The 14,409-nt window shown below is 39.2% G+C and overlaps 2 protein-coding genes across 15 annotated transcripts in view; one reads left to right on the forward strand and one right to left on the reverse strand.

Annotated features, from left to right (window-relative positions):
• Positions 1–5,864, forward strand: part of FASTKD1 (FAST kinase domains 1) — a 20,530-nt gene extending 14,666 nt beyond the window's left edge. For all 10 annotated transcript variants that reach the window (XM_071747413.1, XM_071747419.1, XM_071747412.1 and 7 more), the window contains 4 exons: positions 688–801; positions 1,053–1,194; positions 2,202–2,316; positions 3,315–5,864. In XM_071747413.1, the coding sequence (XP_071603514.1) occupies positions 688–801; positions 1,053–1,194; positions 2,202–2,316; positions 3,315–3,404 (461 nt within the window). In that variant the 3' untranslated portion in view covers positions 3,405–5,864. The remainder of the gene's footprint in view (positions 1–687; positions 802–1,052; positions 1,195–2,201; positions 2,317–3,314) is intronic.
• On the reverse strand, positions 1,765–13,572 carry KLHL41 (kelch like family member 41). 5 transcript variants are annotated; one of them, XR_011726561.1, is made up of 8 exons: positions 12,372–13,570; positions 9,846–10,003; positions 9,649–9,756; positions 8,643–8,828; positions 7,734–7,880; positions 6,767–6,903; positions 5,560–5,849; positions 1,765–2,573 (listed from the first exon to the last, which is right to left on the reverse strand). XR_011726561.1 is itself a non-coding variant. In XM_071747426.1 (7 exons), the coding sequence occupies exons 1-6, from the start codon at positions 13,482–13,484 to the stop codon at positions 6,792–6,794; spliced, it is 1,824 nt and encodes a 607-aa protein (XP_071603527.1). In that variant the 5' UTR covers positions 13,485–13,570; the 3' UTR covers positions 1,765–2,573; positions 6,772–6,791. The 5 variants fall into 5 exon arrangements, 4 of the variants coding, with proteins under 4 accessions (XP_071603527.1, XP_071603524.1, XP_071603526.1 ...); XM_071747426.1 differs by lacking the exon at positions 5,560–5,849 and having other exon boundaries at positions 6,772–6,903; XM_071747423.1 differs by lacking the exon at positions 5,560–5,849.
• Between the last annotated feature and the right edge of the window lie 837 nt (positions 13,573–14,409).

The following is a 14,409-nucleotide window of genomic DNA, read 5'->3' on the forward strand; positions in this document are numbered from 1 at the left end:
ATCACTTCCAAGACTGAATGTTTGAATTAAATTTTTTAGGATGAGCATTTTTGCTGTGTCCTTTCAAACTCAGTGCTGTCATCTTCCTTGAAACAATCAAGATATATTGAGGAAGAGAGGTGGAGAAGTAGGCTAGTGGCCAAGTGTAGCAGCTGAAATCTTTCAGAACAGTGATCAGTTCAGACAATCCAGCTGATGCAAACTCAGTATCTGCTCCGCTAGTTCTCACGGGGAAGGTCTGTTGTGCTATCCACTGAACTCAGGTGCTTTATCTGGGAATGTAGATATTTAATGGAGGAAGGTAATTAATCTGCAACAGAGAAGTGATAGGGGGATCTCCTGTGATAGATGCAAAATAAGTGAATACTTATTTAACTGTTTGAGCACAATCAAAAAGAAACAAAATCCAACAGGTAAAACCTGAAATTAAAGTGTTTGTAGTATGTCAGTGGGAAAAATTGTAGGATGGAAAGTCTGGTTTTGAGTTCATGCTTCATAGACATCTGCCACTTTCCACACATAATATGATCACATGCTTTCTGACTTAGAATGGAGTAACACCAGGGATCTGTGGAAAGGCTTCCATTTGGTAGGCTGGCTGTCAAAAATGCAGTGTCACAAAGTGCTGTTTTCAAAACATTGTCTGTGGAAGTTTTGATGTATGAATTCTTTATTTTGTCTTTGTAGGCAGTGGCCGAATAAATCCACTGCGACAGCATGTGCACAGAATGCTGACAGAGATCTTAGGAGGAAGCAGTTATGCAAGAATATCAGTTCTCACACCATACTACTATGAAATAGGTGAGAAGTTAATCCTCTTAAGGACTGTAATGGAGACTTTTGATATCAATATCATCACCAAGATGAAGAAGCCTCTAGGGTGACCACAAGATACTGCAAAGAAGAAATTGTTTTATAAAATATAGGTTCTGAAATTTCCTGTGTAATGTGAATAATGTTGGGTATCTCTAGTTATGATTATAACACAGTACAGGTGAAATTCTTTCCCTTTTTTAATGCCAGTTAAACAGTTTTGTTGTGTTTTCTCACAGATTTTGAGTGCATTCTGGATGAAAATAAAAAGCCTCTTTCCTATACGGTTCAGAATTTACCTTTAGATGATGTGCAGGGAATACATTTGAGACATGACATGAAGGATGAAGGGAGAAGAGCTTTGCCACCTGGAGCTCAGAGGTTAGTACATCAAATTCTTGCACATTAGCTCTTCAAAGCTTCCCAGTTTAGATCAAGTTTTGACAAGGTTTCTGATACTTATGTCCAAAACAGTTGTTGCAACCCCCAGGGTATTTATTTTTTCTGTTCCTTTTTCCAAAGCCTTAAGAGTTTTAGCCTCCCTAGGTGTGGTGGGTTTACTCCAGATCCCACTCACTCACTCAAACACTCCCCTGCAGCTTGATGGGGTAGAGAATCTGCAGGGCAAAAGTGAGGAAAAAACCTCTTGGATTGCAATTAATACAGTTGAGTAAGTGAAAAGCACACGAAAGATGTGGAAAAAAAGGAAAACAATGCAAATGCAACCACTCACTGCTAGCAGACCAATTCTGGAGCAGTGACTACTTTGGAAAAACTCCATTTTATTGCTGAGCATGATGCTATCTGGTGTGGAATATTGCTTTGCCAGTTGAACTTCCAGCTGTGTCCCCTCCCAGCCTCTTGTGGGCACCTGCCTGTACACTGTGGGTGCAGCACGAGAGCTAAAGAAGGGCTTGATGCTGTGTAAGCACTCATCAGAAACAACCAAAATACTGGTGTTATCAACACTTTATTGGTCACAGATACAAAACACAGCACCATACAGAAAAGTAACCATCCCAGCCAGACCCAGTTCACAAGGACAGACAGGACATTCTTGAAATGCTTTTCATGAGACTGGAATACAGTTTGCCTCTCAGTTCTTCAAATGTAAGCCTTGAAAATGCTGGTTAGATGTTTTCACCATTTGAACAAAAGTAGTTACAGAGAGGAATGCTTTTTCTAAGTCACATGAAGTTTAGGTATCTCTGGATATGTATGAGGAATATGCTTTCTAGTTTCAGGAAGTTGTTTAATTTTCTTTTCCTATGAATTGTTAGGATTATCTAGTAACAGTCTTCCTACAGCTATCAATACTGAACTAGAAATACCACTTCTTGTCATTAAGGTAGAACCTGAAAGTAAATGTTAATTTTTGTTGTTTGCAGAATTGCTTTGGAATTTCTTGATTCAAAGGCTTTTAGCAAAAATTCACATCACCTGAAAGGAGAACCTGCAGTGAAAAAACGACACTTGGAAATGCTGGGGTACCGGGTGGTTCAGGTGAGCAGTCAGCAATATTTTATGTCCTTTCTGAGTTGTATCGATTGTGCAGATTGATACATTTTCCTTGCAACAGATTTAAATACTGTTAAAAGTGTACACTGCATGAGAGCAACTTCTTATTAGGGGGGGAAATTCCAAGCTGTTCTCTAGACTTCATAAAACTTGCACCTGCTCTGAAAGTGCTGCAGAAAAAACTGAAGTCAGAAGGTCTCAGTGTTACCTTACTGCAGGCAGACTAGCAGTCTCAGTGTAGCCTGAGTAAAGGAGAAAAAGGAAACAAGACTTCCATTTCAATTCACTGAAGATTTCTACTCTAGAAAAAAGATTGAACATTCCTTCCTTAAATGGTAGAGAAACAGTTATGGGAGCTGCAGGATATGGATGTTGTTTGTCTGCAGCAATCATGGTGCTGTGACAGGGAAGACTAATGGCCAGACTTAATCCACAACCATGAGCACAGAAAAATTTGGATAATGGAAGCTCATGAATGCAGATTCTCTTGCATATGCAATTACTCCCATACTCTAATTTTAGCTAGAATCCCTCTTTAAGTTTAAGGTTTTGTGTTTTGGTTTGGTTTGGTTTTTAACAGGATAAACATCCTTACTTGTGTTGTTCTGACAGTAAATGTCATGCTACAGACACCCCATTCCAGTTTCATACATTAACATTACTAGCTGTAGTGACCTGAGATTTTTCTCTTGTTTTGTATGTCAAAATGGTGCCATAGCCTGTACTGCATGGGTATTTGCTTCACAGCTCTGCAACAGTGCTGCTTTTTGTGAGCAAACTGACCATACTGAAACAAGGAGAAATCTCAGATTGAGAAATTATCCTTTTCAGTACTAGAATAAGTCTTGCTTTTAGAAAACATAGATGATAAAGTATTTTCAAGTGGAGAACAGATATTAAAGAGCCTTTTTCTTTGCTGTAAGGTGCTATCTGGCTTATACCAGATGATGTTAACACTTAGTTTGTATGATTCTGTTCTACAGATTCCTCACTTTGAATGGAATTCTATGGTTCTGTCAACAAAAGGTGAACGGCTAGAATATCTGAAAAAGCATCTGTATGGAATACAGTGATGTCAGACATGTAGTCAGAAGTATTTTTTTATACAGACACATCATGTGCCATTAAACTCCTTATAATCCTGAACTATGTCCAAAAATCTCTTTATCTGTGAGTCTGCTGGACCAAAGCTTGCCATGGGGCATCAGGTGTCAAGAGATATAATCCTCAATTTGTCTGGGGTTACAAAAGGCAGGTCCCAATGGGCCTTGATCTCATGAGATGATCTCATGAGGATGCTTAGAATTTTAAGGATGGTGAAATTATCTGAAGCCATTCTTTAGGTACATGAGTCTAAGACAGTTTTGCCATAAAATTACATTATTATCTCCTAAATAAAGCACAGAGGCTTAGCCAGATACAAAGCTGTCCCAAGAAGAAGTTGGAAATAGTCTTGACTGTTAGAGAGGGGGCAGCAGATGTACTGAAAACTATGTCTGTCTTCCAGCATGTGACAGAATGAGCAACAGAGATCAAACAGTATCTGTACAGTGAAACCAAGAAACTGAAATGCAGATTTGCTAAGAATAGGACTGCTACTGCAGCCGTTCTCTTTCCATCTTCCAGAACAGAGGTACTGTGGGTGACTGTGTTGGGTGAGGGTGTTGTGTGGTGAGGAACTGCCAGCTGCTTCTCCTACCCTGTGATGTGGTGTGTGCAGAAGTATGGCTTGAGCCTTCTGGAACGCCTTCGCATACCTAAAAGACAGACTTGTTCTAAAGGTCTGGCAGTCACCCAGACCCCTAAAACACCTGTACTCCAGTTCAGTGCAACTGGGAAGGGATATCCGAAAGATTTATAGAAGATCAGGAGAAAATAATGCTTTTGTCAGACATAGGCACTTGCTAACAACTAAATAATTAACGAAATTGATTACTATGGCATTATGCATTGGATGGGCCTTTGTTAATAGAAACAAAACTAGACAAACTATCCTGCCTGTTCTATAAATAAGACAGTGTACAAAAGAGCAAAATTAGGCTGAAATTTGAAACCAAGACCAAGGAAAGTCCTCAGAGAGTGACATCTATCTTGGTTACTGGTGGTAAAAACATTGCTGGTCTATTTATCATGTTTTAAAACCATTTGCCAGTTACCAGGCTTCCAGGTTGCCAGGATCATGCTCAGCCAGGGTTTGTGTCAGGAGGCACAAGATACTGGGACACAGAAGGAAGATGTGCAACAGCCAGGAGAATGTTCACTGTAGGGCAGTATCTGTAGAGTGGTTATGCTTCTGCAAATCAGCTTATTTTCAGAGGCAGACATTTTGTTACTACAGCTGCCACTGCCTCATAACAACTGCTTGTGGATATGTTTTCTAGCCTTTTTAGTAAAAGGGATAGACATTCTTCTTACCACTTCCTTGGAAACCTAGCAGAGGTAAGCAACTGCATTCCTGAACTGACCATTATGCACTTGGCTGTCACTGGTTTTGTTACTACTCAGTAGTAGAAGAAAATATTTTTATTGACTGTGTACAAATAAGGACACTAAATGAAAAGCCAGTAAAACCTGACAACTATTATAAACTGTGAGTTGAGGCGATCTAAAGTTCCACTTGAGGCAGTCCCACGTTTATGGGTTGACTGAAAAAACTTTTAGTCTGCTTATGGTATCAAATGGATGAATATATGTGCTTTCAGGAAATGTCATTGAAGGCACAGCACAAAGACTATATGCACATTATGTTTTGTATACAAGGGAGAAGAACTCGTAAATAGAGGTTAGCATCTGAGAAGGTGGGCTACAAGTCAGGGGGCTCTTGCATGACCCTGCTTCTGTACAGATGGCTTTCAAGTAGCAACCTTGGAGTGTAAGAAAGGTGGCAGTGACTGTAACTAAAGTTATGTACATTCACCATGGGAAAAGGATTAAAATCTGCTATGAGTGGATTCAGAAAGGGCATCTAAGAAAAGCAAAATATGAGAGTATTTCAGTAAATTGTGCTGCTTCTGATCCTCTTCAGTCATTCCTTCTATATTAAAACACCAAGCGTTAAGAGCAGATCACTGGTGTAAACCAGTGATTTAACTGGAACCAATGAAAAGATGCTAGGAACAGCTGAACACTTGGGTACTAAAGAGGAAAACAGAAAAGATATCCCATAGCTCAAGTACCAGTGTATGAAACATAAATGAGCTATGATGGCTCTGTCTTCACCATGTTTACCTCTTTCTCCTAGGAAGGCAATGCAAGGGAGCTGGAGCTGGAGTTGCTATTTAGTCAGGTGCGGTAGATGACTTTTCCAGTTTTCCTGCTATATCAGTTGTAATGACATTCAGCTTTATTGCATTCTTTAGATTTATGACACTCTATTCAGTGGAGAAATCCTTTGAAGAGATGCCCTATAAAAATGGTGGGCATGTTCCACTTTAAGGAAACCGAGTGCTCTGCTTTGGGCAAAGGTTGTACTCAAAAATCTGTGTCCTGTCTATATAATACTGGTGATGAGCTGATGGCTAAAAGAAGGCACATTCAAGTGATAATTTTATGTAAGTTTTAGAAACAAAAGTTTAATTATTAGAAGTTTTGACATCAAAATGCACCAACTCTTTATTAGATTGAAACGTCCTCTGTGCTGTAGGTATTTGATGATTATCAGTTCTTCTAGGACATTTCATGATTGCTTGATGCTTGATAATGGCCTCAGATATCTGAGAACAATTTCCATAAAATAGTTTTGGAAATAAATATAAAAGCATAAAAAAGTGGAAAATCCTTCTTACCAGAAGCCTAAACATCATAGATGAAACAGTAGAGTTATTAACCTTATGAACTTTTCTTGTCTTTCCTCATGTCTGGCTACTAGAACAGCTTTGGCTGAGGTTGACGTTTCTTAGGCCATGTAGTATAAGCCCACTTTTGTTTTTGATATGCACTCCAGTTCCAGGCTAAATTGGAAGAAGGCTCTAATGAAAAAATTCTTTAGATATATCCGAAGATTACAGGATTTACATACGTTGCTGAATGGGGAGACCAGGCTATACAAACAGTTAGAACAAAATTAGCCACCTACTAGTTGTAGTTATTTAACAATTAATTCATAGGCATTGATTGGAGGATAAACCACCAGTATCCTGGATTGTCTAAATGTAAGGAAGTCTTGCCTAGTTTTATTGGCAATTTCGTGGAGTGAAAAATGGAGTTCTCTATGAAATCTTCATTTATTCTAATCAACATTGATCAGAATCATCAGGATTTTAAACAGTGGCAAAAACTGAGTTGCTGATTAATTAGTAAATATCTTAAGACTAGGACAGACATATGAACTATTTAACAGTTAACGTACAACTAGTACGCTGCTATAAAACTCTGTACAGTGTGGGGACATTGTCATGCAAAAAAACCCCAGAAGAGCCTATCAAAACTCCCTCACCATACCACATTTTCCAGCATTTTGTTTACAGTTTTGATAACTTGAAGAGGTTTAAGCGTGTAGCTAGGCAGGAGGCTCCAGCAGCATATCGGATCTCTTTCAGGATGCCAATCCATTCTTTCTTTTCATCATCGTACCTGCATGTAACAAAATCAGGTCAGAACATAACTTCTTAAAATTTGAGTGTGATGTTTCATCATGCATACATGACAAGGAGGATAGTCCACACGTTGCAAAGGCTTGTAGCAAGCATGTGCTGAAGGATGCCACAGAAGGGTGCTTTTGTCCTCCAGAACAGAATTCAAGATGTTCTTGCACATGTCAGTTCTCCTAGTTTTCCTAGTTCCTAAAGGTTATTGCTGACCTGTGTCACTTTAATTACTCCTGTATAAGCTTCTTCCTTAAGTACGTTTGCTGAATTCCTTCAGATTCTTACATACAAAAGTGTTTTTTTGGGAATCCTTCCTATCCTTCTGAGTTTACCTGAGCAGCTGAAGAGTCACAGCAGAGATGTGCTGTTTCATCACTGCAACCATGATTTAGCTTAAAAAATTATCTAGGAGATAGGCATTTCTGATTCTCTTGGAACAATTACCCATTGGACTATTAAAACATGAATGAATATGTACAAACCTCTGTGTACACAGGCTTTGCTGTATAAGAATGTCACAAAATACTGAAAAAGCTAAATTTGCCAAGAGATATGGCAACTTGCTCTTTTAAACAGAAAAAAAAATCTGAAGATCATGATCCAGAGAGATCAATTATTAGTAGGTGGAAGCAGTCATTAGATCCAAATATCATGTTTATTTTTCTTTTAGACAAGCTGTCGAAAGGTACTTTACAGCCTGTGCTGTGGTGCATTTCCAGCATGAAACAGAAAACTACTTTTACCCTCCAGTTTCTACAACCCTCAATTTTTAGATACGGCTTTTCACCAGGAAAATGTGAATCAAGTTAAACTTACTTCCATATGTCAGTGACTTCACTGGGGGCAAATTCTTTAGTCTCAAGCTGAATCATGGCAAAGCCTCCAATAGCGTACAAAGCTCCACTTAAGGTGACTAAACTGATGGAACTTCTCTCTTGAGGAAATTCAGGCAGAACCTCCCACCTAAAGATTAAAAGAAAACCACACAATATTCTGAAGTGAATGCACTAAAAATACGCTTCTGGGTTACATAAATTGAGGTACCAAAGACTGCTTGAGTGAATGTTTTAGTAAAAACAAAACATTCTGAGATATATCAGCAGTGAGTTTCAGTGTCTCCATACCCACAGGGGCTTCCTACAAGTCTTAAGTCACAGCATCACACCCTGGTGACATCTCTTTCCAGAGACGACCTCTTAGAGTTCTCCTGGTCCCATCATCAGTAATCTCCTTTCTACAGATGCGTTGTTCCCCAACTACCCAATTTCAAGTATCATTGACATAATTTGAGTTTTAAAGTAGGTTTTAAACTTCTCTTGATGAAGTTTCATGTCTAGTGCCTGTACTATTTCAACCAGACTACGTGGCCCCTGCCCATTTCTCCTGCTTCTCCCCTATTATCCCAGTACATCTGTTTATGTGGCTGTGTGGTCAACTACATTGGGAAAGTAATCAGACTTAAAAAAGAAATAAATAAAAATCAGAGGGTGGGTTATGAGCTCTTCAACTGTGTTTGCAATGCAGCTATGCTAGCACAGGAAATGTGTGTGGGGCAGGAAAAATGTCCAGAGATGGGGGCTGTTTTAGCTGCTGCTGAAGATGTGAATGTAGACCAAGGGTTGCAGTGGGAGTGCAGACACCTGAACAACTTTGTGACTCTTAGCTCAGAGCTCCTAAAAGTCTAAATGATAAAACACTTAAAACCAGCATGGATACTACACTCACTTATTAGTCGTCAAATCAAAAGCTTCAACAGATGCAGTAAGGCCTTCTTCAGTGACACCACCTGCAATGACAACCTTGCCCTTATGGATGGCTGTTCCAAACATCGAGCGAGCCACTTTCATTGGAGCCAGGTCTCTCCAGTCTCCTTTCTTGGGATTGTATACAAACAGTCTGTTAGTGCATTTCCTGAGGAGGAAAAAGAAAACCTGGGATCACTTCTGATGAACTTTTGGCTTGTTCCAACTGACGCCTCACTGAAGTGGATTCTGTGGGTTTATGTATAACATCTCTTTCCTCCTAATAAGATCTTTTCTTGTTTCTATTCTGGGAGCCTTCGCATGTCTACAAAGCATTGATCACATACATAGAACTAAGGAAAATGTCAAACACTGCTTACACAGGGCAGCAATGTCACTGTACCTTACAGGAGAAAGGCAACATCCTTTCCTAGCATATTGTGCTCAGATGGGTTTGAGAAAGGATGCATGACAAAGGTTTTAAAAGAAAGATTTTGCTGCTGTTTTGGCTGATTTGACAAGCTTGTATCTTAAATGTCCCCTGTACAAACCCTGATAAATTACAACCACATCCTCAGTGAGTAAAAACTGGTTTCCCCAATTTTATACCCACTCAGGTGTAACAGGCATCAAAGGTCAGAAAATCTGAAAAACTGGGACAGTAATTCCATGTCACCTAAGTATTCTCATCTGCAAGGAAATACTACTTGCAGTGATGGTCCTCATAGCTATCTATTACTAATGTGTCTGCAATGTAAGTAAGTATTTATTTTGGAAATAAGTCACTAAAATAACTACTTGCGATTTTATATGCAATTTTACCATATCATGAGAAAGATACACCATAACATGTTGCCTTCTGCCAATTTGCTAGCAATTTTAATCCAGAGATGGAAAAAACCGGAAACCCTGATTTCTGGATGTGAGGACATATACGAGACCAACCAAATAATGTTATAAATTGTCATGAAAAGACTTATGAGACTCACTTATCATCAGTTTTTCCTCCAAGACAATATATCAGTCCATTGTTTGAGACAGTAGCATGGCCATATACTTTGATGGGTAGTTTTTTGATCTCACCCCATTTCATTGCTCTGGAACAAGAATGTCACTGTTAGGCTCTTTCAGCTAACAATGGGCTATTTACATGTCCTCGGTGGGGATAATTAAATTTTAAACATACACAGGATCATAGCACAATACTGAATCTAGAGACTCCTCAGTGCGAAGGTCCTTGCCTGCAATTACATAGATCTTGTTGTCTGACTCTCCCAGCCCGAAGAGACACCTGGCTGACGGCAGTGGAGGAAGGGCAACCCACTCACCAGCAATGCTATCCAGCTGAAACAGCATCAGAACAGGGAGTGTTAGGAAAGGCAAATGGCAAACATCCACACAATGAACATTGTTCCACAAAATAAATCTAATGGCACTCAGTGTCTATGTACAGCTTATTTGCTTGCCTGAGCAACCTGCCCTTCTTTGAGCAGCTAAAGGTTGATGATTTCTACCCACCCACACTTGATGGTGCTGTGAGCTAGCAGAGCAAATACTACACAGCTCTCTTTGCACCTGCTCATCATCATCACTTCTCACTTTCCTTGCCCCTTCATTATGCTCTTCATCCTTGTTTAAAGGTCCCTCTCCATCATGCTGGAAAAAACAAGCTGCAGTTCTCCCTGCTTGCAGGAAGCAGACACTCCTGCCATTCCACCCCTACACATTTAGCCAGCAGCGCTCATTGCTACAATGAGAGGTGCCAGACACCCTCACACTGTTCCTAAAAATCAGGAAAACATAATGTGGCAAATGGCACAGATGTTTCTTCTGCAATCCCTAGAGCAAAAGGGGTGGTGCTTCATCTGGATTTGCTTTACTGTGTATAGGAAGAGAAGGTAAAACATGAATTTGTACAAGTGCAAAGGCATTTGATAGAAAGAAAGGGAAAGTTCTAAGTAATCACAGTTGGGTTTATTGCAGTGACAACCTTTCTCCAGAAGTGTGTTCCACAGTGAAGGCCTCCCTGTAAAAACGCATCTCCCGGACTTGACAGACCACTCCTGTTGGACAGGAAGTTTTACTGCAACAGTGAAATTTAGTTCAGGGACATAGATTGCCCCAGTAGCTGATCTGGGTGGGGTAATGATGAGAAAATGTACCTATCACAGATCACAGCATGCTTAGTGAATCAGTCTCAAAGTTGATATATCTGCTGTTGACAGGGAATAAACTAGTCATCTGGTTTTGAGCCAGTGGCAGCTTTGTTTTCTTCTGGATTGCTAGCTACCCAGTAAAATGGCAACAGGTGCTTCACTGGTGGAGAAAGGGAGATGGGTAAGTGAAAATCAGTTTGGCACTACATTAACATTCTAGAGGGAACAACAGCCACACGGGAAATGCAGAAAATATTTTAACTATTGGTAGTAGCAAGCAAGCTTAAAGATGACAGATGAGAGCAGGATTTCAGGAAATGTATGCAAATATATAAAGCAGGATTCTGAAAACTTCATCAATTTTTAATATCAGTCTTAAGTTTTGGTTTTTCAGAGGCCCCTTTCTAGTAGCCTGAGACTTAAATATTCAATTCTGGATTATATTTTTTTTTTACATCAACACAATATTTCTATTGGAAGAATACTTCTGTAACAAGCTTTACACTTCTGTGATCAGAGTTTTACATCTGTGCAGGGAAATGAAACACTGCTAATCCCTCTCTAGCAAATTAAGACAGCTCTCATAGGTATCCCAAATGCCTGAAACCAACCCTTATTGTGCATGAAATCACAGTGAGCCATACTGCAATAACACAATTTTTGCATTTTTTTAATATTTGAAGGCTTTAAAATTCACTGCTTATCACTCCGATTTACTTCATATTGGAACAGGACCTACTTTCACTGCCTTAGATAAATGTGCCTGAAGACAGGACATGGCCAGCAGTGTAATTCATGATGGAATAGCTTAGATATCCCCCAAAGCATGCAACCAGTTAGCTAAGAACACAACAGAACTGGCTTCTGGCATAAGCATGCCAAGTTGCCATCTTGCTCTTGTTCCGAAATATGTTGTGGAAGTTAGTTTGTATTAATTTGTCCTATATTTTTACAGATTTACAGAGATATAAAATTATTTTCTCAGCTGAGACACAGTATTTGGTCTGCTGATGTTAACAATTTGCCAAGAAAACAACTTTCCACCTCTAAATTACTTATTGTAGAATGCCCTTAGACTTTCAAATGTAGATTCAAATGTGATTTCTGGAATTTTAGTGACAAAAGTAGCATTTAAAATATGCACACTACTGCTATCATAAAGATATTTCAGATGCAAAAAAAAAAGACATCTCTAGATCTAAAGCAGCTAAGCACTCAAGTTTCATGGATGTTCACAGAAATTCACAGAAAATATTTTACAAAAATATTAGGCTTAAATTTAGGCATCCGTACCATGAAGTATCTGGGTTTTAAACAAAAAAAGCCTAGATGTACTATACTAATCCTTCTAATATTTTCTGAGATCTCACCAGGGGCTTGATCTTGAAAGAGAAGATGCAGGTCCCTTGGCTTCATTTATTTATCTGAGACAGGAATAGCCCTCTATAAATATTTCTCTCGATTGAGACTAGGCAACTCCACTGCAAAGACTCAAAATACTTTTCAGTAACTCTAACAAGTAGCTATTACTGCTTCAACAATTGTAAAGCTGGTACCTGAAAGAAGTATGACTGGAAAGGCTGATCCTTGTTCTCCTCTTCCACATACAGTCCTCCAACAATGTAGACCTGATTTTGCTTGGTGACTATACTGGAATGATTTCTGGGAATCTGTTCTGCCAGGGCTGCTAGATAGCATTCATTTTCAAGAGGATCATAAGCTACTGCAGCAGTGTCATTAACCAGAAGAATTAGGTCTTTGACAAACATACCATGCCTGGGAAGGTCATTTAGGTAGCCAGGCAGTAAATCTTCATCTCCGACATCACCGTTCACCTCCCCTTTGTTAGACTTTTCTGTACTTTTGCTAGGGTCAGGCAGTTTTCCAGCAAAAGCATCCTTAATAATATTTACTTTTTTCTGAAGGTCTGAGTTGCTTTTAATTATATCATCCTTCTCAACATGCTCTTTGAAATACTTTTCTGGCATAAGGCGAAAACGTATGCAGTCAAAAATTTCCCCCAGGCTCTTTACTCTGTTCTCCTTGTCTGTTCGGACCCATTTCATTACCGCTTCAAATACCAGTTCTTCCTTCTCTACGTTTAAGCTGTCAGGTGAAATAATTGAAATAAGTTCATGCGGGGCAAGCTGCATGAAGTCCTCTTCTTTGCTGATCTGCACAAAATGATCTGAGACAAAATCACGGGCAGAAAATGCAAGTCTTGGGCAATCAAGCAGAACACCCAACCGAAGGATGGCCAGACAGTTACCAACAGCAAGCCTCTTCTGAAGATAGGAGACACACACAGTGAATACAGAAGGGATCTGAAAACGACTGGCCAAGGCAAAAATATCTTGCACGTTAGAATCATTAAGATCAATACTTGCTGAATAAAGATATTTGACAATCAGATCCAGGATGTTGGGGTCAACATTGTCTAGAACCACCTCCTTCTTCTTCTCCTCTTCGTTTTGCTCAGACAAGAAATACTCACGAAAATAAGGGCTACATGCTGACAGGATCAATCTGTGGCAAGGCAGGCTTCTGTCACCAGCTTTTAGAGAGCAATCTATAAACTTTTTGTCTTCCAGGAGTTCCTTGAGGCCATCCTGAAGAAGGGTGGATTGATAAAGTCTGAGCTCTTCAGTGAGTTCCCTTTGGGAATCCATTTCACAAACGGTTGGGAAAGGGGAGGGAGCAGAAAGCTTTAGCTGTTGTCTGCCCAAAGGTCTGTCCGTAAAAAAGGCAGACCAATGTGCTTTGCCCTGCCTGAAGCCTCTGCAACTTAATCTTGCTAACTAAATATAGGTCCATACTCAAACAGGTCGGAATTTAGGATGGATGGTCTGGGAAAAAAAAACCTGCTCTAGCAGCTGTCAGAGACTAAAAGAAGCAACTGTTGCTTTTGGTCACTATGGTCATGTTTTGCCATCATTCTCCCCATTGAATTTATGAGTTTATTACTTCCAACGTAAGACATTATTTGACATGAGTAAGGACAGCAAAATCTGACCCTCACTGAGACAGCTATGACCAAGATCATAAGTATACTTTACCAAATATTTTGAAATAGCAATATTATTAATCGTCAGCTGCAATTAGTGTTTGCTCTTTCAGAGTCACTGATCTCATTGCTTCAGGCTTTAAGATACTAAAACTGATGCAGAACACTGCATCAATTATCTGTGTTCTAAGATTATTTTTTTACATACCCATTCCATTATCACATCTGCTGTTCCTTCAGATATTGATAATAAGACTTTGATATTCAGTTTGAGCTTCTTCTTGGTATCAATTTGGTTATATTTATTTGTAAACAAACTCCTAATATTTAGACATAAAAAATCCATCATTTGGGTAATGTTCTGCTTTCAAAAATAAAGTCTCTACCTCCCCTTAATAAGCACAATTTTTAATTTCAGACAATCTGTAGACATTACTGATCCTTTTAAATTCAACTATGATAAAAAAGGGTGATAAATACTGTTAAATTGAACAAAAAAACCAATACATAGAGGAGGTATGGAGAGAAAACATAATGTTAATGCTACTTAATGGATGTTTCATTAAAAAAACCCAACCAAACAAAACAAA

The sequence above is a fragment of the Heliangelus exortis genome, chromosome 6 (assembly GCF_036169615.1).
Source record: "Heliangelus exortis chromosome 6, bHelExo1.hap1, whole genome shotgun sequence".
Taxonomy (NCBI): Eukaryota; Metazoa; Chordata; class Aves; order Apodiformes; family Trochilidae; genus Heliangelus; species Heliangelus exortis.